Consider the following 26,170-nt stretch of genomic DNA (forward strand, 5'->3'; position numbering starts at 1 on the left):
AAAACTGGCGAAGACAAAAGAGGTCTCTCGCGCACGAATCTCAATTAAGCTGTTGCCGCGAGTGCACATACACACACTATTTTTGAGTGTGTGTGTGTGTGTTTTGCTTACACCTGCAGAATGTGCATACGTGCATTGCGGGCCCCCGCGCGGCGCGGCGTCAGCCCAACTAGCTAGCTCGCTGGCTGGCAGAGTGTCGGAGCTGTTGCTGGCCGCTTTCACTGAGCCGTGAGAGCTCCGCCTCTGGTGAAATCTTCCATCTAGCTAGCAGTCTCACTCGCAAGTGCCTTCGAAGGAAGACCAGCTTTCCGAGCAGCTCTTCAAGCCGTCGCCTCGATTCGGATGGGCCTGGGCCGCGCTGGGCCCCGCCCGCTGGGCCCGCACTGAACCAGGTAGGCCCCTTGCGCGCTTTTCGCGCCACACTCTTGGTTGCCCTCTCAGGCGGCCCGTGGGCTGGAATTACCCGCGATTTGTGCAGCAGAGTGCGTCTGCCTGCGCTCACGTTGGATGCACTTAACAAAACAATGAGAAAGTTGCACAACCGTGAAACCTAATAATGCTCTCCGGCTGAGCGTCCGTCGCATCGGGCTAATTGTGCAAACGATTTGGAAGAATTCAGGGGACACTTTAGTAAGAAATACGATTTCCCCTTTACCGATCAGTCATAGTTTGAAAGTGAAGAATAGAAATCTGCAAGAAATGACTCAATTCTAAAGTGTCTACAGATGCATTGATTTTCATTTACGCTGAGAAGGTTTGGAACTGCATGATTGGCACTGTGCGAAATTTCCTGCGCAGTTTCACACAAGTCCACGCGATAAAAGTTTGGTAACCGCGTTATTCTAAGCAGCGATTGTTGTTATGCGCGTCTGGGCCGCGTCGCGTAACCGGCATGGAAATGGTTGAGCGTGCCAAAAAGTGTCCAATTACTTTGGAGGCTGCGAGACACAAAGTCGAATTCCCGGCTGGCGGAGACGTGACCTCAGTGGCCGAGACTGATGAATGGCCAAACTTATTCTTTTGTCGATTCCCTTTCTCAAACCCTTCCGCGCCAATTGGTTCACTTCCTTTTCCCCAGGCGGCCGCCCCCAAACGCGAGAAGCGACTTACCCGGTCCACCTGGGGTCAGGTTAGCCGCGTGATTTCCGCGACCCTGGCCGCAAGGTCGCGACCTACAAGGCCCGAGTGCCAGGTGAACGAGGCCGCCTCTCAGTTTCACAGTGCCCTGCATGCAGGCAATACACGGCGACCGCATCACTCCGCTCAGGTGAGACACAGAGGGCTAACTTTTGCTGCTTCTCTACTTACGCCAACGTGCAGGTTTTCATTTTTTCTCGTGTTTTCTATTTTACGACCCGCGGTCGTGCACGCGTGTGACGAATTTCCTCGAATTGCACTTTTCCAATCGCTATTTGGTATTCGGCTCTGTTCTCGGAAACGCACCGGCTCATTAGCGTACCGATTCGAATTGAAAGAAAGGCTTTGCCTGCTCATTAGTGCAGTTTGAGTGTTTATGGCATCACCTGCGAGTGAGTGAGAGAGTGAAACTGAAAATTTTCATTTCGATCGACTCGCATATTTCACGAGAGCCGCTCGATTAGCGAGAGGCACGGAATGCGCCCGAGAAACTCGATTTTATCGTAGCAACAAGGTATCACAGAGATAGCAATAGAAGTGCCGCGCGCCGCCGAGTGAATGTATTGTCAGAGTGATTCAAAATAAAAGTTCACGTATTTTATTTTACTCACTCAAGCGTGCACAAGAAAGTCCGCGTTTGTGCCCAACGCATTGCCTCTTTCTGCTCTGGCACGAGCTTTTCAACTCGCAGACGTCTCATTGGAAATGAGAGCGAAAAATCTGGTTCGGTTTGACGGTACATAACGATTTGGTTACTCGCCGTTCCAAATTCCGAAAAGTAAATGACAAAATTGGACCCTTGTGATTTTACTTATATTAAACTTTGATTAACTTGGATATATTAGTTAAAATTTTCTGGATAATTATCATTTTTGTAGTTTAATTAATGATTTTATTTTTTGAGTTTGCGAATTTAGATTTTGCCAGCTCAGCAGCCATATTTTTCTTTTTACTTTCCGAACTTTTTAACGTACTGCTGGAATGAACCGAAAACTTGACTTTGATCCGGTTTGCGCGCTCTAAAAAGGAACTTCATTTATCATCAGTTTGAAAAAACGCACTTGCCAAGCCCTCTGAGGCAACGAGCTTATTGATTATTGCGCCTAAATTTTGTTTCTGGTTGTGTTTCACCAGGCCAGTTTATTTTCAGCGAACGCCGACCTCCTTAACAAACTCGAATAAACCAACTCTCAATGTCACGCTGGTGCTTTGAGTAAAAATATAGCCACCTTCACAATACGGAGAAGCCGAGATTAGGAAAATCTCCTTCGGTGTCATGACATAGCGTTGCGAATGAAATTGCAACCGCGTTTGTGTCACCGGCAATTTCATGCAAATTAGCAGCCATGCAAAATTAAATTGCCGTGGAAAGTGCAACTTGCGGCAAAATGCCGTGCATTATCCGTCCGCCGACGCCACCACTCATCTCCCTCGTGCCGCAGCGTGCGCATAATCGTGTCTTAGTACTATTACACGCATCATTTTGCCGCTTTTTGCTCTTGAACGTTACGGCTCTCGCGGGGAAAAGCATGACTCCACAGCACTATTCAGTCAACCACCTGTGATGGAAATTTCATCTGTGGAGGTCAATGGTAATGATCTCTCGACGGCCGCCGCTTCGAATGCTTTATGCAACGCGTGAACAAGCAAATCCGTGATTCACGAGGAGGAAAACCTGGCTGTGTCGCGCCAAGAGCAAAAAAACCGAATCGTCCGGTGGGCAGCCGTGAATTTATTAAAATGCAAGACCACTTGATACGGAATGCCCAGAAATAAAACATCCGCGTGTCATAATGTGGATAGAAAAAAACGAACGCCAACGCGGATCAAGTATAACATACGCGCGTGAGCCCACGACTCGAGAAATAATATCTCGCTGGTTCATCTGCATGCCAGCGATTGTTGGTGAACAGACAAACAATGTGTGAGAACGCCCGAGGGAGAAGAGAGATCCGTGTTCTCCTGGTAATTGCCCTCGAAAAAGCGAATGTGCACCTGACGGCATCTACGAGATTTCCGTTTACTTGCATGATGTCAACCTCTTTCTTGAATGATGATCATTGAGGTTTTTCATCAATGTTAATTGTATTTTCATTACAGATATAACCTGCACCCCAGGAAAGTGACTGGAGGGAAAAAAGTGCCATGAAGGGGTGGTTCGACGCGTTCCGCACTGATGGCGGGCCAACCCTATACAGCCATTCAAACCGGACGGCGGTCACGGGCGACACCGACCTCATCACCGTGTTCGTCGTCTTTGGCACCCTCTTTATTGCGTTCCTCATCATATACCCGGGCGTTCGAAAAGAGGTGAGTCTCGTGGAATGCACACAACTGGCTAATTGCACGTCAAATGATTCTTGTTATTTGTTTGTGAGTACTTTATCATAATATCTCAATCTATATATTTTAATTGGATAATTAAATTCCGAGCAATTATTTCAATGAGGATTTCACACTTGTCGTTTCATGATGAAAAACGCTGCTTATTGTTCAGGCAAACTGCATACCAAAACTAAAATTGCTTCTTAAAACAAAGCATATTATTCAAATTATGGGGATGAAAGATAGCGAGTAGGCAACCTGCGAAACACGCGTGCAAGAATATTGCATAATTATTTCCCTGTAATGAAACAGATAAGATCCACTTAATTGTTTTGAATCCCTCCACGCCTAAAATTAATGTTTTCCGCTCCTAAAATGGAAACAACATTTATCTGTAGTTACCAATCGACGGTTTGCATTTTTTAAGAGCAATAACGACTAAATGAAGTAAAAAGTTGACGTCAGACCGCAGACAAATGCGTGAGTATAATTACGCTTAGATTAAGAAATTCCAATCTGTGCGGCATTTGAAATTCCACAATGACGGAAGTGCAGTGGGCGAATCCAAATTTAATTCATAACGCTCATAAAAGGAAAAAGGCGCTTCCGACAGCGCGATCTAGGAAGCGCGTGGACAGCGTTCTTGGTGGCAGTCGAAGCGTACGATCGCCCTTTCTTTTGACGCGGCAAGTTCAGGTGGAGACAGAGGCAGTCAATAGTCCGGGACCAATTAGTGCGACTTTTTTGCCGTTGAACATCGCGACCTTGCCGCCCTCCTAGTTCCTGTTGCAGGTCCTGTTGCCGATGCGAGAGTCAACGTCCCCAACGCCTCCCTCAGTGCCACGATTGCATCGCAAAAAAAGAGCGACTTCTTTGAATACTTAAATGCGTTCTCTTTGTTACAGCGCGTCTCAACCTTCATGAGCGTCACGCTCAGCCTCTTCGTCGGATCCTCCATTCTCGGTGAGCTCATTTATTTTTATAAAAAATTCTCCTACACCACACACGCGTTCTTGAATCATACGTCCATATGGTTTTATTCAATGGCAGCTTAAAAATAACGTGTAGCTTGTCTTTTCAGATTTTTTTAAACATTGTATTCCATCCATGATTTTAAATCTAGCTTATATATTTAATTTTTTGAAGTCAAATCCAAACCGGTTTCTGTCTAACTTATTCAAACCATTCAAGCGGCTAAAGTAAATGAATGAAATAGAAATCATTGAAAGTCATGGCAAGATTCCAATGTCCTTTTTGACTTTCCCGCACTGGTCGTTTCGCCTGACGTAGTTTAATCGATTCGGTGTGCGTGCCCAAACGGAAATTGAGATGCGGCGAGGCTGTCAAAGGAGCATTTTGCTCCGTCTGGTGTGACAATGACCTACTTTTGGCTGAGGCAGGCAGCAAGGATGGCTCTTCTCACTTTCATTTTCTCACAGCTACCAGCGGCGGAGGCAGCCAGCGTCGCTTGTTCGGATGTTCGCGTTATTAATTGGCCTGCTTGCCTGCCTGCCTGCTTGCTCGACACGGGAAATCCATCCTTCGCGCTCATGAGAGCAGACGATTCCCTGGCTTTTTTGAAAAGCAGCCAATTGGAAAGGCGATGGCAGCCGTGCTTACGGGGAAAAGTAGCGTAATTTATGACACCAGACGCTGCGTGGCTTTAAGTATTATATATCGACGCCGGCAAATAGTTTAATTTCACTGAATCATACTATCTGGATTAATTGCTTGCGGACTGCGTTAAGGGAACTGAAAAGCTGTTTATTCGTAGAGGCCAAGAGGGAAATAATCGAACTTAACAAGGTTAATTAATTTGCCTGCCTTCAAAAGCTGCATAAATAAAAACAGCATTTCAATCAGAAGTCAACCTGTAAGTGAACAAAAAACCGCAAACGCTATTAATGGCATTGAATTTTGATTTATGGGTATTTCAACCGGCAGTTCATTTGCAAAACCTGACATCGATTTGTTTTTTCGCTTTAAGGGAGATGTGTACTTGAAAACTGTTTGAGCAAATGGAGACGTCGAGCGCGAGCAATTAGCGTGTCATTTGGCGTGGGCGCAAAAAGTGGTCCGTAGACGCACGCACCGCTTTTCCTATACTCGACGTAAGGAATAATTTCCGCGCCATCGTTTGCAGTGGAATGCACACACACAGAGTCGCGATCGGTGTTCAGCCGTTTTTGTACAGAGAAGTGAGTGGCGTGTTTGTTATAAAAGTGAATGGTTCACTGACATTGAGTTGAGGAAAATTACTTCTGACCTTCTGTTCCCCCCTCGCACACTGATGCAATTCCTGCTCTTTCTTTATTTGACTTTGCTCAATTTTTCGGTCCACGCCGACGCCATATTCGTTCGGCCGATGAAAATGAAATTTAATACACAAATTCATGACAGAGATCGTTTCTTTTTCACTTTCACTGCACACTCGACGGTATCGGCTCGACAGCATTCAAATTCCGATTAATGACCGTGAAATCGAATTATGGTTCGCAGCTATGAGAGCTTATTGCAGGCGCCGATGAGGAAATATTTTTGTGGTTTCAATGATCTACTCGTTGGAAAACTCGACTGCTGTTCAAAATCGCTGCTCGAGCGCGCGCTCACTCCAGAGTCAATTTCCTAACGCCGAAACAATGCATCGTTAAGATGGAACGTTTATTGCCTTATTTATTGGTCCCTAATGTAACTGGTTGATTTTTATTCACCAGCTGCACATTATATTAATTGGAGTAATTTTAAATGCCGTGGCGTTAACCATTTATACTTTTCCTTTCTGGCTAATTTCTACGTGTGCTACAGTACCAACTGTATAGTTCAATTAAGGGAAACAACTGACAATACACATTACCAAATGTGCGAAGCAATGAATTATTCAAGCTTCAGAGTGATCTCGTTCTTTCTACTGCATAAAATTAAATGTAGCTTTTAGGCCGGAGGAAGTTCTTTCAAACAAAATTAAATAAGAGTAGAAATTCACTGAGCCGACGACCAGTTCATAACTCGTTTTCAATTTCTATAAAATGAAACTATCGCAACTTTGGGTTTCATTCACAAAAGTCAACCTTTCAATATTGTGTTTCTGTGAATAATAAACAAGACTGGAATATTTTTGGGTATTTACAACATACAATTTTTAGATGTGAAATATTCACGGCTTTGTGCTAGCTTACTGTTATATTTTAGGAAATTATAGGCAGCAGTGTGAACACTTAAAATTTTTTCCCACTCCTTGACCAATTTCTAAATGTAAAATTTCAGAGTAACTCTTTTTGTCAGTTGCGCATTTGTGTCATGAACATGCCACTGATTTTCAAATATTGCAGCAACCCAGTGCGGTTCAGGATGGCACGTGGCGTGCTCCCCTATCATCAGCGCATACCAGGCGTTCTCACGCGAAAAGATCTCAGGCTCGCTGGGCGCCTACATCGGACTGAACCACATCAACGTGACCCTGACGGCGCCGCCAATCAATGGTTCCGATGTTAACTTTAACGAACGCCTGTCCTGGTCGGCTCCCAACGAACTGCAGGAACGCTACCGCGCCGCCCTCTACAGAGGCCTTCCTTTCCCCATGCTCACCGTCGCCGAAGTCCTGCAGCTCGACCAGGAGGGCTTCGCCTGGGGAAGAAACTACCGTGCAGCGGGCTACTACACATGTGCGATGTTGTGGTTAGTTTAGCATTTATTTTTATGATCATATTCAGTGAGGAATTTGGAAAATAGGTAAATAAATCACAAATTTTAGATTTTTTATGAAACTCGAATTTTGGAAATCATTTGATCGTTAAATTATCATTACAAAAAAGAAAGGGTTTTTGTCTGTTCAAAAATATAAAATGTAAAATTCACAATAAAAACAAAAATTTGTATACATAACAAAGAAATTTCCTTCATTTCCAGACATGATATTTTTTCAATTTTCAGGGCCGCCTTCACGTCATGGCTGTTGATGAACATCCTCCTGATGGTGGTGCCTCGGTACGGCGCGTACACGATGGTAATGACAGGACTGCTAGTGCTTGGCGCTGATCTGACGTACCTATGGCTGCTGCCTGAGGCGCCGCTGCAGGTGCGGTTTGAGGTCGGCATCCTCAAGTTTGAACTGGGATGGTGCTTCTGGCTCAATCTTATAGCAGGTGACTCAAACTGTCCGACGCGAACGCTGGCGTCCTCATTTGATGCCCAACTGTGTTACAGGAGGAGTATGTTCGGCGATTGGTCTGGCCATCGCCTGCTTGGATCTCGTGTTCCCGCACCATTTCTCCACTATCCTCGAGGTCGACTACGACACGCCGTACGACAGGCACGTCATCATCGAGGACAGTAGGTACAGAGGACGCAAGAAGAAAAGCGGCTCCATGTCGAGCAACAAGTCTGGCTCGCTCGAAGAGCCCCGTTCACCCTGGAGCACCAGGATCCTCAGGTACGTAATTAAAACTTTGTTCACTTCCCGTTCGTCTAAACTTTTAAAGTAAGCAGGTCAGTTGCACCGTTCCGGCATACAATGTTTGCACTTTCGCAAACTGCCACGAGCGGTGTTTACAGTCCTGCCAGCTCAAGAATTTTATGATTGAACTTTTATCTTCTATAGAAGAGTCCAAAAGTTTCATGGCAATTTACTTCGCGGGCACGAAAATGGCATTAGCGCTGCCATCAAAAGATTAACGAAAGTTTGCCCATTCAGCACGGAAAGTTTCTCTGTTTTGTCCCGACGCATCAAAAGAGCGATTTAACGGCGCCCGACCACGCGCTTGTCGAATTACACACATATCGATCGTCGAACACGGGAAACTTATATTTGTCGCTCGGCGATTGTTGTAATTTGCACGCGGTTATCGTCCTTTTGCGGCTGGGCGATAACACGCGTTTAACCCACCCGCTGGAATTGTGCGGCCCGTTAGAAAATCAAGTGCCTGTTTGTCCTGACAAGGTCGGTGCGACCATATATCATTGTGTGTTGAACTCGTGTCGTGAACCAGTTGAATGCTGCTTTTTCTGATGAAAATCTCTAAAAGAAAATTGAAGAATGACGTTTTCTGTTCGCCAGCTTAAGAATTTTGTTTCGAAACTGACGTTAAGAATTTCATTATTCTAGAATAAATTCCCACATTATAACTGAAAGCGTTAAACAAGATTCCAAAAATATGTCACTGATTATAATTTGCTGTCCCATATACCGGAGGCATACTTGTATTTCAACTACCAATTCATTATTTATTTCGAAGGACCAACACAAATTTCTTTTCAAATAAAATTTAAACACACATACTAACTAGGTTAAAGTCATTTAATCAATTTCTCAAAATAAATAAATTTCTTTAAAAAAACTTGATTGCCCGCAGGAGACTGAGCAGCAAGCAGAAGCTGGAAGGCATCCGCAACGGCGGCTTCGAGATGAACGCGCCCAAGTCTCCGTGGAACTACCCGCACCTGATGCGGCACCACGAGGCGATGCCACCGCCGCAGCACCGCGGCCTGACGCGCGTCTACCCTGGCAAACTGACGGCGGCCGACGTGGCCCGGCAACGGCTCGAGGACTGCCGTCTGCCGGCCTTCAAACGACAGGACAGCCAGGACAGCATGGCCAGCTCGACGGCCTCCTCGCTCGGCCTGGCCGTGCTGCTTAGGTCGGGCTCGTACTCGACGCGGCCGCCGCCTGCCAGGGCCACGTCGCAGCACTGACCCGACCTACCCATTCCTCCTCTTATTTATTAATCGCGTCACTGATTTGTGAATTTTTTGTGATCGACTCGAGCCGTCATTCGGCGCTCTATTCGCTTTAGTCATGTAAATGCCAAACGAGTGAGTTGTATATGTATATTAATGTATTTTGTGGAATAATTATGTACGAATTTGGCGAGTGATGTCGTTTAACGTGGGAGATTGTGATGAGAGTGATTTTTAACAACTGTACATTTGTATAGCTCGCAGTTGCTTGTATGGCGACAATAAATATTGACGATTCGAGCGAATACATAATCCTCTGGTAATTTATTTCTAACTATCCACCTATTCTTAGGACGCAATAAAAATTGCTGGCAATATGATAATGTATTTTAGGGAGATGTATGAGTCCATCAGGTTGAATACGTATGTATTATGCACGCGCTCACGCATCTAAAGGATTATTTTGCACTAGTATAGTCACTTATCAAAATAGCTTCTAGTTTGAGATAAATACACTTACTGTATAAATTAATTTCAATTTGATTTAAAACGTTATATTGATTACTAGCAAAAAATATGAGTGCCGTACAATAGATTTCCAAAAGGTAAGAAATGCTTGGCATGTGATATAAATTAGAAAACAATAACAAGGTTTATGCTGAAAACTAAATTCCTTAACTATCTACTCATTTCTTCAACTCCCTGCATTTGAAAGTGCATGAGGAACAATTGCAATGAATCAAGAAAATATTGAAACAAAAATGGTAGCTTTATAGCCAGCGGATTTCTTTCTCCGTGCTGTTCTGGCCCTGATTGTGTTACAAAGCTCACGCTTGAGTGGCACTCTCACGTTTCTTAATTGTGAGAGGTCCACTTTAATTGTGCAAGGCCGAATCGATTATGGCGGACTAAATCCTGCACCCCTGCCTGCGACCAAAGCGGCCTAAGCCTACCCCTGGGGAAAATTCAATAGACAAGGGCACGCTCTCTCGGCAATGTGATAGCTCTCTTTCAGAATGAGCGTGTTAATGAGATGCGTGCCTCCTTAATTAAAAATGCGGCCGCACGTGTGACAAAACAAAAGGCCAGACGGCGACGGAGAAGAAGAGGAAAAGAGTGCAGCATCTTATCAGCACTCGCCGCGTGTTTTATTATACAGCCGCTTTTCTCTCTCTCTCGCCTGCTGCGGTGTATTGTACACGAGTTGAATTACAGCATGTTGCGTGTGTGCACGGCAAATATGTAAATAGCCCGGTAATAAATCAGCCCCACCGCGTCTTATCAGCGTGCATAATACCCTTGGCTCTTAATTGTGGCACCACCACCGCGCCGCCGGCCGTGGGGCTTAGGAACCGTAATTGCATCAAACGTACTCTCGCTATACCCTTGCTTAGTTGGCACACAAACGATTCATACCCACGGCGACTCTAATTAAGCAGCCCTTCACGGAAAGAGCAGCGGTGGTGGCGTGAACGGCGACAGCGGAAAAAATTATTTACAACCGGAGGACAGGAGGACATGCCCAGTATCGTGCAGCATACAATACGGACACCGATTTATGGCATCACAGATTTGTCTCTGATATAACAATGGCAATGTATTCTCGAGGAAAAGGCTTTTGTTAACACGCCTGGCTTACTCCGCTCTTGTCGGAAGCGAAGTTTCAATGGGCTGATTCAAAACTCCATTGTATTCTGCAAATTGCAAAACCTGAAAAGTTACCTAAAAAGTAGAAGTGGAAATCGGCAGTCTTTTTTAACAGTCTCGAAGTCGATATTTTTCAAGTCTCTACCAGCTGTTAGGAGAGCGAAACAAATACTTAACCTTTTAACTCTAAAAAACTGTATTTTGAAGTGCACAGACAGAGAAAAATAGCCCAAAAGCATTTGGTTTTTATTCTGGATGATTTTTCCTAGCCTTCGGCAAAATTTATAATTAGTTTACACATTGACAGAAAATTACGTCTTTGTCTCACTCAGTTCAAGGCAAGAAAAGGTGGCACTTGAAAATTAATGCGACTCGCAAATTAATTTTACGCCTCATTACTCAGCAGGAAACGGCAGCTTCGAGTTATAAACATACAAACTCAAGGATAAACTTATCGGAATGAAAGTTTCGTCACCACACCGTCTTTCCGCGTGTCAAAAGTCGATACGTGATAGGCGGGGGTCTTTTGACTGGCATTTCATTCTAATTGAATCCGGCTGTAGCACGCGCGTGTGTGCTCAAAGAGTGGGCAAGGCGTACGCCGGCGGCAAGGCGAAAATGAGAGATGGAAGTGATTAATAATAACACACGGCCCCCGATAACATCCACGAGAGTGCACGACACTCAAGGTTCATAGCCTCGGCTGCAGGGGCGAAAGGCACCACCAGCCGCTCCATCATTTGTCACACACAGGTGGTGCCAAAGGAAATTTATGAAAATCACTATATAATAACTACCGCGAAGTGTCCACTGAAATCGATAAAGGAATTCTGGTTGCGAATTATTCTGGTTAATTTAGGGCAAGGTGAATATCTCAATTTTATTTTATATAAATGTCATTAGAAAAAGTTAGTAAAAAGTCTAATAGAATTGTAAAAGAACAATATCGTGAAATCAAAGGTCGATTCGATGCGCCTGTTTCTGTTACAAGAGAAAAGTTTCATCAGCATAGAATGGAGAATAATTAGCTCCGGCGCTGTAAATCTCTCAATGGAGTCGCAGCTCATTATCCCCCTTGTGAGTCGCAACAATGCTGCACCTGCTAGCGAGTCTTTTTACATAATAAATGTATAATTGCAGCGAGCAATGTTCCCGGCGCGGTCCGATACACGAGAAGGCGTGTGTTGCAAGAATCGAGCCGTGTCGCGTCTTCATTCAGTTGCCGTTAATCTCTCTCTCACACAATTAATTACGACAGCAGTCTAATTGCTCAATGCAACGCTTAGTTTATCTAAACGCGAGATTTTCAAAGTTGCATGCACTCGTTGCGGGTGAGGCTACGCGATTAGAGAGAAAAGGTATATAACGAACAAGGAAGGTTATCAGCTCGAAGCGGAAAAGGGTGCCTTAGCCTGCCGATCAGTCTCGCGTTGTATATGTATTTGAATGTAAATGATAGGCAGATAAGGCGTAATTCAAGTGCGAAACCCGAGCGCGCCGATCAAAGTGGATGCGAAATTGGAGGAAAGACGTCAAGGGCGGTTATTTCGCAGAGCTCACGTTTCTCTACGAAGGCAATTTTCGGTTTCCTCTTACCTACCTAATCAACTCGTTCATAGCTAATATTCATCGTAAATTGAGGCGATTACTCTAAGATATTCCAGATATCAAAATGGTGAGTAAAAATTCTACAGCAAATTAAAAAGTAGTTAATTCCTGAATTTCGATCTATCAAACTACTCACCCCCTTTGGAATTTGGGAAAATTGTGAAAGGGCCAGCTGGCTAACTCGAGCCGAACGAACAAACCCTCTTAGGAAAGTTGTTCAGGTGTGTACGCCCTGCCCGAGGAGGCCAGCAAGCCCGCCGATGAAGCATGCAGAAGAGGAGTCGAGCGACGTCAGACTGAATATGCTGAGAATACATCTCGCTCCCTTCGTTTTATCAGCTCACGGCATTTTCTTATCAGAGAAGAACAGACTAACGAACCCCTTCCTTTGGGCGCTTAAAACAATAAAAATTAAGCCTGCTGCTGACACCGAGTATGCAGGTGGTGGAGAGGCCAAGGAACGGAATTGCATCCAAGACGACGAGTTGTACCAAACAGACTGATTTTTGTGTGAATTTGGATCAAACCTCATCCGTTTTATGAGTTCAATCCACTTTTTAACTTTTTTATAGAAAACGAAATTTAAAAAATTACGCAAAAAAGGAAGCTGGGACAAAAATCAGATTGCCTCTAGGTAATATGTGTCTGCAAATTGCGTTTGGTTCCACGTTGAAAGCGACTAATTTGGAGGTGTTTGGTTCTTTTGTCGGAACTGATTTATTTCCGCTGTTGGAAGGGGAATGTTGGGCGAGTCAGAATAAATTGTAATGCCGCTTAGCCAATTTCCACTAAAATCATCGTTAAATACACACGCAGTTATTCAAGTGCGGTACAGTCATGGTATCGTTTGAGTTCCAATAGCATGACGTGGTGTATTGTTTCACTGTAGCGAAGAAGAAATCTACTATGAGTCTGTCGAAGATTCCAGTTAATTTCCCACTTTATACCAAGTCTAGTTAGTATTGCTTTTATTTCCCTAATTCCTTGATTCACAATTCACGTGGTTGCAGCAACTGACAGATTGTTGATCCAAAATTTCATCCGATAAGACTCATTTTAACAAGCGAGACGGAAAATTTTGCCTGCATGACAAGAACGAGTTTTCTAGTATGCTGACCCACTCGCGAAATTGGCCGGAAGAGAGTGGTAAACGTGTCGCGCGCTACGTCGTAAATAAAAAACTAATAAATTCCACCCTAAACGTGTAAACAGGCGTCCTTGGCCTCGGCGGCTATATGCGTGGGGTGGTCAGTGGCAAGGCGAATTGTAGTTTTTTCCTCTCCGCTATATGACGAGAGCCAAGTTGGCGAGAGAATGTGCTTAAGTGTGTGCATGTGTTTATCAGGAAAAGCACACACGCGCACGCTGTGGAGCTGTGGAACTGGAGGCGAGAGAGAGAGAGAGAGAGAGAGAGAGAGAGAGCCGAAGAAAAGAGCGATAATGATTATTGCTGTTTACCACACAAACACGCATGCAGCCTGTGCAGTTTGTGCGCCAAGGACACGCGAGGCATAGCCAGCAACTCAGCGAGTCATGCGTGCTGCTCGCGTGACAAGGGGTGGCTGGCACCGCGCGAGGGTGCCTCCGCCACCGGCCATTCAGCCCCGCGGTCTTGATGCCTGCGCACCAGGACAGGTGATGCTCGCCTCTAGAAAATTTTCGCACTCTTTCCGTTTTAGGCGTGTGGATGGGACGCAAAATCGGGCTCGCTTGGTCACTTCTCTTTTAAAAGTATTTTCCTTTTCAATTTTAAGCTTTAAGGAGGGTGGAGTTAAAATTCAGATTAAATAACTTTTCACCTGCGTAAGCTTATTTGTATGAATCTTCTCATTTTCTGTATTTTTGGGAAATATTGTTGCCCTCTTAATCCTCAGAATTAAATCAGGTACAGAAATTTTCGTGATTTACAATCGACAATTATTGTTTCACAATTCTATCTGTTTTCTATTGAATATAATTTTGTCAATACTTTGTCTTATTTTATTTTCAAAATAATTTCAACATTTCCTTTCGAGTAAGAGATAAAAGAAACTCTAATTAATGAAATTAATAACTATGCTATTTTTTTCGTTCAACTAAAGAAATCATAGGTTGAATTCTGTCCACACTCAGGTTGCCAAGGGACGCGAGGCCCTGTGCTCGTCGCTGTCTGCCCACTGCTGCTGAGGCCAGGAAGAGGAATCAGAGACTCTTGGCAGTGAGTTTTCTTTTTTTCAACGTACAATTTACTTCGCGTGTGTTGCGTGTTTTGGCGAAAGAGGAGATATAATAAAGGGTTGGGTGCTCGTGGGGGATGAGTCAGTTGTTACATCGGGGTGAATATTTAATCGCATTATAACGTATGTGAAATCAACCCAGCCCACCTCCATTCATATGTCTGCAAAATGTTAAAAACGTGCCTCCAAAATCGCTTTTATTCTGAGCACGAAAATACGAGGATAAGTCTTCTTTCATGTATTGTGTAAAGCAGTCTTTTTGAAGTTAATTTATATTTTCTGGAAGGACTGAATCTTCCTTGTTCAATTTAATACTTGGTACAGACTGAGCGCTAAACGTGTGTACTTGATTTTAGGAAAATTGTTTACTTTAATTGTTAACTTATATGAGCTGATTTAACCGTGTTATGAAAGTAAGAAAGCATATATTGCTTACAATATTAATTGCATGGAAACGCTGATGATTTTTTGGTCGGATAGGCCTAGTCAGTCTGTGCCCTTTTGCAGTGCAGAGGACAGTGCCCATATTATAATTAATATATTAAACAGCGGCTTCTTCAATGTGACATGTGTGTAGCGAAGTGGAAAAAAATTATATAAAATTATGTGAAAATTTCCGAATTATAACAAGGGTATGCATAGATGCGCTACACAAGAACTGATTGTAACGGTGCACAATGAGCTTCACCCCATCAAAATGATTTTAAAGCAGAAAATTGAAATACAATAATTTTGCAAAGGGAAAACACTGATTCAGTATTTTAAAATTGAGATAAAAATTTATATGTTCCAATGGTTCCAATCTTAATTGCATATATGACAGGGAAGATGAAAAAATAATTGACATTTTTGGGCAGTGCCCAGAAGAATGCAGAGACTAAATAGACCCAATCTTGGTTTCGCCAAAAAATAATATACGCGTTACAAATATACTCAAGTTATTTGAGGTTTCTTAGGTTATTTTTTGTTATTTATTTTTTTAAGAAAAGTACTACAGTTTACAAGAAAATCTACAACGCTTTCATGTCCCGCAGGAGTTGGAACATAAGCAGGCAGTGCTGCACTCGCTAAAGGCTTACTTCCCTGCGCACGAGGTGCTGAAGCGCCTTGTGGCAGACCTATGATGTCCTACGGTCCCCCCGTCGACCTCTCCTTCCACCACTGCTCCCTGGACAAGATCCTGAGCAAGGAGCCGCGCCAGGGTGCACTGCCGGTGGTCAGGTCGGAGTTTGGCGGCCTCATGAGCGCTTCTCTGCGCCTCAGCAACAACCGCATCCAAAACCTGAACCTACTGCCGGCGGTGGCGTGCAGGTTCCTCGAGTACCCAGAGGCTCTTGCCTGGCTCGACCTAAGCTGTAACATGCTGACCGACAACCCTGCTGAACTGCGATTCTTTCCAGGTGCATAACTGTTTTTCTTTAAAAGTCACTGTTTTATAATAAATATATGGGTCAAGTAATCGAGTCCCACACTTAGCAAGTAAACTTCAATAACTGTAAAACTCATAAATTAATTTTTATGTCTTTCAAATGTGTGCCTAACATTAATTATTCTTACCAAATATTGTCCTTCGCTAGAGTAGGCAAAGTTTTCCTATCTGAATTAGAAAATATTTAGATTTAAAATGAAAAATCAGCGGTGATCTACGCTTTTATTTTTTACTAAATAATTCATTTGTGTCTACAGGACTCCGACTCTTGTACCTTCACGGAAACCGGCTGACTGACTTGCAAGGCCTACTGGCAGTACTGAGAGACCTTCCAAACCTCTACGGTCTGACACTCTTTGGCAACCGGCTGCCTGAGAAGTACAGGTCAGCCGTGCTGCGGGCCTTGCCCCACCTCAAGTCCCTGGATTTTTGCAACGTGAGTTTGGCAGACAGGCAAAGAGCATTTCACGCTGAATGGCACTGAACGGCCGCGTTTATTCATGTTTTGGTCACAACTATTCAACATCTTGTCGCGTCCCTTGCAGGGCAAGGGAGCGCTTTGGAATATAAATGTACATACAGTTGGGTTGTTTGGAAAGTTACTTGAAAAAACTGTTTTGAGCTGCAGTTTTTTTCAGAGCCACGGCAAGGAAGATGCCCAGCTCTGGAGATTTGTAATCGCATTTTGCAGCGAAATGTCTCGTTACAGAAAACTTTTCAAATCCGCACATCTAATAATAAAATTAAAACTTGATAGCAACCACAGTTTCGTATTTCAATAAAAATGGAGCGTGTTGTAACTTGTAACTAGTTGCTGCAACGTTTTTAATAAAAATAACAAAGTACTCCGCGTCTGGCAATCAGTACAGCTACAATAAATTAAATTTGAAAACAACATAGCTTGAATATATATATATATATACATATATTCCTACACTCTTTGGTCAGTTTAAGAAAAAAAATTGAAGAACCAGTATGATACTTAACATAAAAAAAAATGTAACTCACAATGAGGAAGAATGACATCAACTCTTTCACAAGTAACGAATCTAGAAAACCAAGAAGTGGATCTTTGATTTCTGTGGAAGAGATCCCAATGAGAAGAACTTGCAACCTGGACGCAGTTTAGATGGGCACATCCTGAGGATCAAACTCTGAGAGAAAGGCAATCACAATAGGCGCCATCTGATTGGGGTCATTGAGGTGCAGGTGGTGAGTTCCCTCCACCTCATGCCGCTCTAGTCGTTTGGCTCCAGAACGCAGGGACTCGATTACCTCGTCGTAGAAGTTTTCATTGTCAAACACCATGCCAGGTTTGCCCTGAAGAGCAAGGCACGCTCAGTATTACCACAAGAAGATGCAAAGGAAGAAAAATCACTGCACACCGAAAAAAGCCAAAAGCAAAACCAAACAGGTTCTCCTTAATTCACCAGTATTGGAACATAATTTTAAGAAGAAAAGCAACAATCCGGCCACAGCCACCGATTAGAGGTTAGCTAGGCTTAACATTACTCATATAATCCTTTCAAGAATTTTGCAGTAGGAAAAAGCATGAGTGCAATTGGAAATTTATCTACGTCGAGTTAAAAAGTGATTATGATTTCAAAATTTTCCAGGACAAAGATTGAGTGTGTGTCAGTTTTCTTAGTTATTTGATACTACTTTTTCAGTTAATAGAATAGAATTTCACGCATTTCAAAAAACTTAAAACCCTGTTTGAAGTCCAGACATACCCAATACCCAATGATATAGATTTTGTATATCTTTTAATTTTTAAGTAACTGAGCTTTTGGATTTTGATGAAATTAAAGTTGTGTTTATCAAATCAGCAAACTTTTACACATAAATAAAATAAAAACGATAAACTTAAAGAATAATGGCAGTAAAAAATGTGGGCAACAGAAAGCTGAAGAAAGGGCACCGACCTTTATGTTGAGCACTTCGCATCGCACCGCTTTGGCAAATTCAACGACTAGCTCCCTGGAGAATGGAGCCAGCCCAGCAATCTTAAGTCTCACATCCCTGCAAAAGTGCAGGCCCCCAGTAACTTCTGCTTCTCTTGTGCCTCTTTGCATCAAAATCTCACAACTCTCTTTGGTCAGAGAGCCCTGCGGTGAAATATTAAGTTAAAAATCCAGCATTCCAACAAAATATATAAACAAAACCTTGTAAGCGTCCATGACGAGGTCTACGACGTCGTCCCTTGAGTACGCTGGCAGCCTTTTCTCATTTAGATTTTCGTAGTCCAAAAACTTATCACAGATGAAGGCTGTGTCAGCAACTGTGCGCTTTTCAGGTTTAGTCACTGGACCAGCGATATCGATAGACACCAACTTGTCCACATTATCAGGATAAGCGCCAGCGTACATGAGGGAGATTGCTCCTCCTAGAGAGTGACCTAACAGTGTCACGTTTGACCATTTAAAGTGGCGAACTATTCGTCTGACGAGCAGGATACCATCCCAATATAGGTAATAAAATTGTCCCTTTGGGTAATGAGATGAACGACCGTGGCCTGAAAGAAATGAAATTTTAAGCCCTGACTTTGAGGCGTTTTTTCTGTATATCTAGAGATGACTGTGCAAAATTACATAATATTTCGTGGGAAAAGCGCTGATGAATGGTAAGTTAAATTCTTAAAAATAAAACACACCAGGAAAGTCTATGGCAAATACAGAAAATCCATTTGCGACTAGCAGAGGAGCTAATTTGTCAAAGGTGCCAGCATTATCCTGCCATCCGTGAAGGGCTAAAATTGGTCGCCGACCCTCAGAGCCCCACCACTTTCCTGCAGAAGAAATCGAGAAATAATCATGAAGTTTATGAAAGTAACGGAAAGTAATGAGAAAAATGAATCTAGGATGTACCGCTTATGTGGCCCCAAGGCACTGGGATGCTCACTTCTCTCCAACTTTGCATGGTGCAATCAGAAAAAAGCGTCTAATTCAGCAACAGGAGTAATCAGCAGCACAACTCCAATTCACATGGATGGGAGAACCATAACCCTTACTCATTCATACTGATTATCGTCATATTATCCACCAGCAGTAACACCAACATGACTGTGGAAAAGTGTCAGAGAAGTAAAGTCAAGTTGTTCATCTTGTAATGAATCATTAGCAAAACAATTCAACCTACATACGCAGTTTCTAATATAAAAACTTCAATATGAACAGCATATAAAAATTATCAATTTTTTGCTAAATAATATAAGATTCTCGATTGCGCAAGTCACAGTTGCTACTGCAATGTTGGCAAAAGTGATTGATGTACGTAGGAAGAGAAGTGAAAACTGTCATGGGAGTCGAGCAGCAATCGCATCGTAAATAAACACAATTTTGACTCCAAAAAAGGTTAGTGTAGGATATTCCTCTAATCGTTTCACAATTACAAGTGTTTTTTTGTTAGTAATCACATTGTGCTAAACTAAGTCGGTTATTAAAACCTGGCATCAGGCTACTCAACCGTGCGATCCGTTTTCATTGTTTCTCAAACATCCGTCAATCCTTTCATACAACATTATGTGTAACACATTCTCTGAAACCAAAAAAAAATTTTAAACCACGAGAAAGTATTTAATTACTCGCCACAGTTACGCATTGATTTCATTTCCAGATTGTTGGAAAGCAGTCATGATGTCGGAAGACGACCACCAGGCAGATATCTGCCGAGTGTGTCGGTGCGAGGGCTGCACGGAGCGACCACTCTTTTACCCTTGCATCTGCACAGGCTCCATCAAGTACATCCACCAAGAATGCCTGGTGCAGTGGATGCGTTACAGCCGCAAGGAATATTGCGAGCTCTGCGGATACAGGTTCTCTTTCACCCCAATCTACTCTCCAGACATGCCTCGGCGCCTGCCTTTCAGGGACGTGGCTGCGGGTCTTCTGTCCAGTGTAGCCACTGCTGTCAAGTAAGACAACTAAATTTGCTTAGCAATATAACTGTAGATTTAATTATAGTTATCGTTTGCTTGTCAGAATTGAAATCAATATTAAAGAGTTTATTTATTTAAGTAGAAATTAAATGTAGCTTCTTAAAGTGTGAGGCGAGAATTAGGACTGCATTCAACGTCCAAAACGCTTTTTGAACCTGTGCTCTGCACATGGGATATTAGCTCACTGGGTGCAGGGAACACCATTGAGCGGATAACATGGAGCCCAATAATAAAGAGGAGCTTGGGCCCAATTTGGCCATCTTTTCGCCTCCCCGCAACGAGGTCTTTAATTGAAACGACAGCCACCCAGGACCTAAATCCTGGAAAGGTGCGAAAACCAGCAAGTGACGAGTCGTCGCTGGTGCGCTTCCCAGCCTGTTGAGATATTTGAGCATTTCTAGTCACTTAAGCCAACCACCTTTTTCCATCTCTTACATTGGGTTGCCACTATTAGATCCCCAAACTAATCAATAACTCACATTGCTTTGACAGTCCTATAACAAATACAACGGGCTGGTTTTATAATACTCACTGGTAAAGCTGCACTTAATTTCATCTGACAATTATGACAACTTTGCGTTCTTATGTCTTCATTGGCATATATCCCAACAGTAATTATTACTGCTTATTATCTTTTAAATTTTAAGCATTTGATCTTGTGTTTTGTAGACACTGGTGTCACTACACAATTGTGGCCCTTGCCTGGCTGGGAATAGTTCCTTTGACCGCTTGCCGAATCTACCGCTGCCTCTTCACAGGATCAGTGCACTCGGTGCTGACCCTGCCTCTGGACTTGCTGTCCATGGACAATCTTGCCGCGGACATCCTGCACGGTTGCTTGGTAGTGACGTGCACCCTGTTCGCCTTCCTCAGTCTTGTGTGGCTGCGAGAACAGATCCTGCACGGTGGAGGGCCCGACTGGCTGGAGCAAGAGCTGCCAGCAGACCCCATTCCAGAGCCCGATCCCGGCTTGCCTGAAGTCGATTTGGCAGGTGGCGCTGGGCCCGTCGAAGGTATCGCCCAGATGGATGCCGAGGTGAACCAGCAGCAGCCAGACGTGCAGGACAATGCCCCAGCTCAAGCAGATCAGCAGGAGGAGGCAGGAGGCGATGGAAATGACCTGGACGGAGGAGACGACGGTAACTGGAACCCTATGGAGTGGAACGCCGCTGGCGAGGAACTCACATGGGAGCGGTTGCTCGGCTTGGACGGCTCGCTTGTGTTCCTTGAGCACGTTTTTTGGGTTGGTTCTCTTGCCATCAATCATGGGATATTATTTTTGTTTTTGTTTTTATAAATCTTTGAATTGATTAAGAAATTTTATTATTTTTGTGTTGAGAATCGACAATTTATGATTAGTCAGCTTTCAAACATGTGATTGGAGTTGAAATTTTTCTCTCTGTGATTTTAATTTGGTTTAAACGGTTAAAGTTCATTTTCAGAGTTCAATTGATTTGGCGGGAATAAAGTTTGCACACCATTTTAATTATATGATAGGTTTGAATGACAAAAATGTCATTCCTCATACATCTTCTTACCCAAATTTTGATTAACTTTGTTGGCTCACTCTTTAAAGAGCAAATAATGTTTTGTTACAGGTGGTTTCATTGAACACGCTGTTTGTGCTCATCTTCGCCTTCTTCCCTTATCATATTGGAAACTACATTGTCATGGGAATCACAATTGGACCCTACGTGGCTGCCTCGCATTTTGACGGCCTAGTAACTACCCTGGTTGGCTACTGCGCAATTGGCGTAATTTTGGTGTTACTCCATGCCATCTCCAAAGTTCTCCAGCTCAGGAAGATCTGTCGAGGACTCGGCTTATGCTACGTGGTTGTGAAGGTAAAACTAGTTTTTAATAGTTGCAAAAAATATTTAGCTGTCAGGAATACAACTACTTAAAAAAGATTATTTTAATTTAAAACAACCATGTACGCGCTAAACAATATTTCTTGCTCAATTTTTAATCACAATAAGGACACCTCCAAATTTGCGTAACGAAAACTGTCGGAAAATTATTCGATTAAGTTCGCTATTGTCAATTTAAAATATGCATCTATTGCAATTTTTTAATTTTTTACTATTAGTAATAGATGTGTTATACATTTAGCTTTCATGTTAGGTATTTGCTCGCTGATATGTGTGAGGAAAAAATAATTCGATATATCTTAAAATATTACAAAACTGACAAAGAAGTAGAGGGGAAAACATATAAAATGGATTCATATTTTTTTTGCTTCATACAATTTCATGCTGAATAAAATATCGTGTAGTTGCCATCAATGGAGACTGATCCCCTGATTTTTCAGGTGTCCCTCTTGTGCGTGGTCGAGGTGGGCGTACTGCCGCTGGTGTGCGGCTGGTGGCTGGACATCTGCTCGCTGAACATGTTCGACGCGACGCTGAAGGACCGTGAGACGAGCTTCCGTCAAGCGCCAGGCACATCTCTCTTCATCCACTGGCTTGTCGGCATGGTTTACGTGTACTACTTCGCCTCGTTCGTGCTGTTGCTGCGCGAGGTGCTCCGTCCAGGTGTGCTGTGGTTCCTCAGGAATCTCAACGACCCCGACTTCTCGCCCATCCAGGAGATGATCCACATGTCCGTGGCACTTCACGTTCGGCGTCTGCTCATGTCGGCGGTCATCTTTGGCACCGCTGTGTTGCTCATGCTGTGGTTACCAGTGCACCTGCTCAAGATGCTCTTTCCGGGCTTCTTGCCCTACGTCGTCACCCTGAGCACCGCCGCGGCCCCTGTCGTGCAGAATGCTGGGCAGTCTTCTCTGGCGTCAGCCGTTTTCACTGGTGACCCCCAGGTTTCGCCGGCAGCGGTGGCCCACGAGGCGTCACCCACGCACGGAAGTGAACTGTCGCTGGAGTTGCTGCTTCTACAGGTCTATCATTTTGTTTTCAAAAATTTTATGTTTTGAAATTTTGTATGTTTCAATGTTTTGCTAGAAAGTTCTAAAATTCTAATTGCATAAAATATATGCTTGTCAATTAAGCAATTTTTGGCCGTAATCCTATAACAGTAAACACAAATAGCCATTCTTATTCTGTCTCATACTTGTTTACGTCGCAAATTTAGAAAGTATAGATCTTGTATCTCAAATTTAACTAAATAATTTCAAAAGAGCCTGGATCAATTAAATTTTTATTTGTTACCATTGGTAACCTTGAAACGCTTGGATTTGCTGACATACTCTACGTTCTATCAATATTTTCATCCCAAATTTGTAGAAAGTGTTGTGCAAACAAAGTGTTTGTTGTTTGTTTCAGGTTGTCCTGCCAGCTCTGCTTGAGCAATCGCACACTCGGTCCTGGCTGAAAGCCAGCGTCCGCCTTTGGTGTGTCGCCGTTTCGTGGTTGCTTGGCTTGCGCTCGTATTTACTCGGTGACGAGGAAGATCGTGACCAGAACGGCGAAGACAGCTTTGAAGGTGACAATGAGGAAGAGGAGGAACAGAACTTGGCCGAAAACAGGAACAACTTGAATTTTGATGGGTAAGAGACTTCAATCATTGTCTATCTAGAATGGAACTCATGGTTGCTGCATAATTAGTAGTGATGATGAACAAGACGAGGGAGTGGAGGAAAATGCCAATGACGACATGGAGTGGGAAGATGTTGATCCTCTCGACCTGGGAGCTGCACACCAACAACAGGTAAATATTTTTGAAATAAATATGGACGATCTTTTTGCTGGATGTGATAGATCAATTTAATTAATTCCATTACATTATTAATAGTTTGGAATATTCCATTGTTATCTAACGACAGTTTGTAACATAAGTTGAACTATAAATCAACCAAACACAAAGTGTGTTCTACAGACGAGGTAAAATAAAAAATTCAGTTCACTTCATTACTCTCTTGAGACTATGTCAGATGGTTTTTATCACAGCTGAGAAAGTTGTTAAATTTGATTTTTATCACAGTTTGTTTTATCAGAAAATTGATGAAAGCTGGAACAGGCGTGAAATATAGATTTGGTTAACTTTCATTAAGCGGTTACCATCCAGCTGCAGCCTAAATCAAGCACCTATTGATTCCTGCTATTCTATAATGAATTATTTGTTTTATCTTGAGTAACAATTTTTGCACAAGCTTCATAAGTTCCCGTAAAACTGACTCAAACGTTATAAATCAAATTTACAGGCCCTTCTCCATCGAGACCAGAGCAACATGGTGGGCAACCAGCCGTACCACCGGCCAGGCTGCTTTGTGGCGCGCCTGGTTGGGCTGCTGCTAGTGCTGGCCATATCGCTGGTTGTGGCTAGCGTGGTTGTGCTGACAGTGCCGGTTTGGATAGGTCGCCGACTGCTGAGCCTCATCTGGATCCGGCAGGGTGAATCGATGGCCGTGCACGAGCTGTACACAGCGGCCGCCGGCACTTACATGTGCTGGGCCTCGGCCAGGTTCGTCGCCTTCATGTCGGCATGGGCGCCACGAGGTCGCGTCGCCGTCGGCAAGAGTCTACGCCGCAAGCTGGCCACCGCCAGCAAGTCGGTGGTGGCGGCCATTGTGTTGCTTGGCCTCGTGCCTCTGCTCTTCGGCACCCTGCTTGAGGCCGTGGTCGTTGTTCCTCTCAGGGTGCCGCTCCACCAAACGCCGGTGCTGTGCGCCTGGCAGGACTGGGCCCTCGGAGTACTGTACACCAAGATTGCTTGCGCCGTCACCCTCATGGGGCCTAACTGGTGGCTCAAAGCTGCACTCGAGAGAGCCTACAGGTGCGTCACATATCTGGAATAATTCATCCATTGAATTTAGCAAACATAAAAAAATGCACACGCAGAAAATATATTTAAAGGGATGCAAACTAGAGAGGGCAAATTGATTTAGGCAAAATGGCTTTGGACGACTTTCAAACAGTCGCTTCTTCACCTTGCTTGTGTAAGATTTAATTAAAGCCCATGAAACATGATACAATCAAAGAAATGTGTAGAAAACGATCTGGATCACTGACACTTGCATGTGCTGCAGTTTGCGTAACACATGGGTTCTTGACTTTTCAGAGATGGACTGAGGGAGTTGGATCTGGTGCGGGTGATGCGGGAGCTGGCTGCCCCGGTGTTGATGGGCTTTGGTCTCGCCCTGGCTGTGCCATACATCCTGAGTCAGTCGATTGTGCCCCTCTTTGTCACAAATCCGAGCACCAAGGTTCTCCTAGCTCGCCGCATCTATCCATTTTTGCTGCTGGCTAGTCTTTGCATTGGTGCTGGAGCCTTCCAGGTAAATTGAGAAATAATGGAATTAAAGTTCATAGAAATTAAATATTTTTAACTGTTTTCAGGTTCGCCAGTTCCGACGATTATACGAGCATATTAAAAATGACAAGTACCTCGTTGGCAGACGCCTTGTTAATTACGATCAGCGCAAGAAACAGAAAGCTCAGAGCACAGCACACTAGGATGCTGGAGACTTCCCTGGCTGTGTGTGATCCGTGTGGTGATACTTGTTTTATTACAAAGTAATTAACAAAAATGCGACTGCTGAATATAAAAAGACTTGCTGAAATCTTATGTCGTTGAATTCATTTTTGATTTTCTTAACGACGTAAGATGTAGAAAAGAATCTGTCAATCTTGTAAGAGAGATTTGTATTCCTTCTTGGCTAAGCAGATAGCGCTTATAAACCATACCTGTCATTTTTTTCTCATTGTAAAATATCTATTAAAATTACTACCGGCTTAAAATTTCTCATTAACATCTCAATTGTTCCAATTTTGAAGTGTAATTAGTAATACCCTTGAAAGTTTGTATGGTTGAAAGAATCGTCTCTGTATGAAAGTATGGATGTGTTACAATACAATGTGCATCAAGGCATCAATTCTGTGGCAAACTTTTATTTTTCAAATATCTGCTGAAAAGCTGGTTGTTTCAAAAGATTATTAAAATAAATTGCGCTCTAAATTGAGAGGACTATTATATTTAATTTTTCCTAGATAATAATTTGCTGATTTTCATTTCACATAGCCAAAACAATGATTAGTTAAAACAAACAAAAGTTGCACTGAACATATTGCCAGAGGTATCAGAAAAGAGAAATAATAATGTTTTCAAGAAATCATCAATATTAATAATATGCGACAGACTTATATTAAGAAATCGTTGCCAGCTTGAAGAGCCCCATGGTTGGCGGAAGGGGAACAAAAAATCTCACACGGTCCCACTACCACAAAAACCGCTCCTGCTGATGAG

General features: G+C 43.3%; 4 protein-coding genes across 8 annotated transcripts; 3 read left to right on the plus strand and 1 right to left on the minus strand.

The window, feature by feature from the left end:
* Positions 1–144: 144 nt before the first annotated feature.
* On the plus strand, positions 145–9,447 carry LOC135939121 (dual oxidase maturation factor 1-like). Of its 3 annotated transcripts, none has more exons than XM_065483321.1 (7): positions 145–392; positions 3,238–3,447; positions 4,368–4,425; positions 6,792–7,137; positions 7,393–7,604; positions 7,666–7,891; positions 8,811–9,447. In XM_065483321.1, exons 2-7 carry the CDS (start codon positions 3,283–3,285, stop codon positions 9,148–9,150), a joined length of 1,347 nt encoding a protein of 448 aa, XP_065339393.1. In that variant the 5' UTR covers positions 145–392; positions 3,238–3,282; the 3' UTR covers positions 9,151–9,447. The 3 variants fall into 3 exon arrangements, with proteins under 3 accessions (XP_065339393.1, XP_065339394.1, XP_065339395.1); XM_065483322.1 differs by lacking the exon at positions 145–392 and adding an exon at positions 1,118–1,267; XM_065483323.1 differs by lacking the exon at positions 145–392 and adding an exon at positions 4,902–5,090 and having other exon boundaries at positions 3,368–3,447.
* Positions 9,448–13,801: 4,354 nt separating this feature from the next.
* LOC135941286 (leucine-rich repeat-containing protein 51-like) lies at positions 13,802–16,800 on the plus strand. 2 transcript variants are annotated; one of them, XM_065486662.1, is made up of 4 exons: positions 13,802–14,025; positions 14,481–14,587; positions 15,641–16,006; positions 16,293–16,800. In XM_065486662.1, exons 3-4 carry the CDS (start codon positions 15,727–15,729, stop codon positions 16,517–16,519), a joined length of 507 nt encoding a protein of 168 aa, XP_065342734.1. In that variant the 5' UTR covers positions 13,802–14,025; positions 14,481–14,587; positions 15,641–15,726; the 3' UTR covers positions 16,520–16,800. The 2 variants fall into 2 exon arrangements, with proteins under 2 accessions (XP_065342734.1, XP_065342733.1); XM_065486661.1 differs by having other exon boundaries at positions 14,503–14,587.
* Positions 16,499–19,069, minus strand: LOC135941285 (probable serine hydrolase). Its single transcript, XM_065486660.1, has 5 exons — positions 18,903–19,069; positions 18,689–18,823; positions 18,201–18,550; positions 17,961–18,143; positions 16,499–17,355 (listed from the first exon to the last, which is right to left on the minus strand). The coding sequence occupies exons 1-5, from the start codon at positions 18,952–18,954 to the stop codon at positions 17,161–17,163; spliced, it is 915 nt and encodes a 304-aa protein (XP_065342732.1). The 5' UTR covers positions 18,955–19,069; the 3' UTR covers positions 16,499–17,160.
* Positions 19,070–19,260: 191 nt separating this feature from the next.
* On the plus strand, positions 19,261–25,886 carry LOC135941283 (E3 ubiquitin-protein ligase MARCHF6). 2 transcript variants are annotated; one of them, XM_065486657.1, is made up of 10 exons: positions 19,261–19,388; positions 19,651–19,948; positions 20,642–21,215; positions 21,571–21,816; positions 22,284–22,865; positions 23,251–23,474; positions 23,533–23,635; positions 24,129–24,700; positions 24,986–25,202; positions 25,264–25,886. In XM_065486657.1, the coding sequence occupies exons 2-10, from the start codon at positions 19,668–19,670 to the stop codon at positions 25,378–25,380; spliced, it is 2,916 nt and encodes a 971-aa protein (XP_065342729.1). In that variant the 5' UTR covers positions 19,261–19,388; positions 19,651–19,667; the 3' UTR covers positions 25,381–25,886. The 2 variants fall into 2 exon arrangements, with proteins under 2 accessions (XP_065342729.1, XP_065342730.1); XM_065486658.1 differs by having other exon boundaries at positions 23,536–23,635.
* The last annotated feature ends 284 nt before the right edge of the window (positions 25,887–26,170 follow it).

This window comes from Cloeon dipterum, chromosome 3, assembly GCF_949628265.1.
Source record: "Cloeon dipterum chromosome 3, ieCloDipt1.1, whole genome shotgun sequence".
NCBI lineage: Eukaryota > Metazoa > Arthropoda > Insecta > Ephemeroptera > Baetidae > Cloeon > Cloeon dipterum.

Excerpts from the sequence above, each read along its gene's own strand:
- LOC135939121 (XM_065483321.1), top strand. The coding sequence starts at position 3,283 with ATGAAGGGGTGGTTCGACGCGTTCCGCACTGATGGCGGGCCAACCCTA. Across the intron at positions 4,426-6,791 it reads CGTCGGATCCTCCATTCTCG|CAACCCAGTGCGGTTCAGGA; the intron begins GTGAGCTCATTT and ends CAAATATTGCAG. Across the intron at positions 7,605-7,665 it reads CTGGCTCAATCTTATAGCAG|GAGGAGTATGTTCGGCGATT; the intron begins GTGACTCAAACT and ends ACTGTGTTACAG.
- LOC135941286 (XM_065486662.1), top strand. The coding sequence starts at position 15,727 with ATGATGTCCTACGGTCCCCCCGTCGACCTCTCCTTCCACCACTGCTCC. Across the intron at positions 16,007-16,292 it reads TGAACTGCGATTCTTTCCAG|GACTCCGACTCTTGTACCTT; the intron begins GTGCATAACTGT and ends TTGTGTCTACAG.
- LOC135941285 (XM_065486660.1), bottom strand. The coding sequence starts at position 18,954 with ATGCAAAGTTGGAGAGAAGTGAGCATCCCAGTGCCTTGGGGCCACATA. Across the intron at positions 18,824-18,902 it reads GCCTTGGGGCCACATAAGCG|GAAAGTGGTGGGGCTCTGAG; the intron begins GTACATCCTAGA and ends TTTCTTCTGCAG. Across the intron at positions 18,144-18,200 it reads TCGTCATGGACGCTTACAAG|GGCTCTCTGACCAAAGAGAG; the intron begins GTTTTGTTTATA and ends ATTTCACCGCAG.
- LOC135941283 (XM_065486657.1), top strand. The coding sequence starts at position 19,668 with ATGATGTCGGAAGACGACCACCAGGCAGATATCTGCCGAGTGTGTCGG. Across the intron at positions 23,475-23,532 it reads AACAACTTGAATTTTGATGG|TAGTGATGATGAACAAGACG; the intron begins GTAAGAGACTTC and ends CTGCATAATTAG. Across the intron at positions 24,701-24,985 it reads GCACTCGAGAGAGCCTACAG|AGATGGACTGAGGGAGTTGG; the intron begins GTGCGTCACATA and ends TTGACTTTTCAG.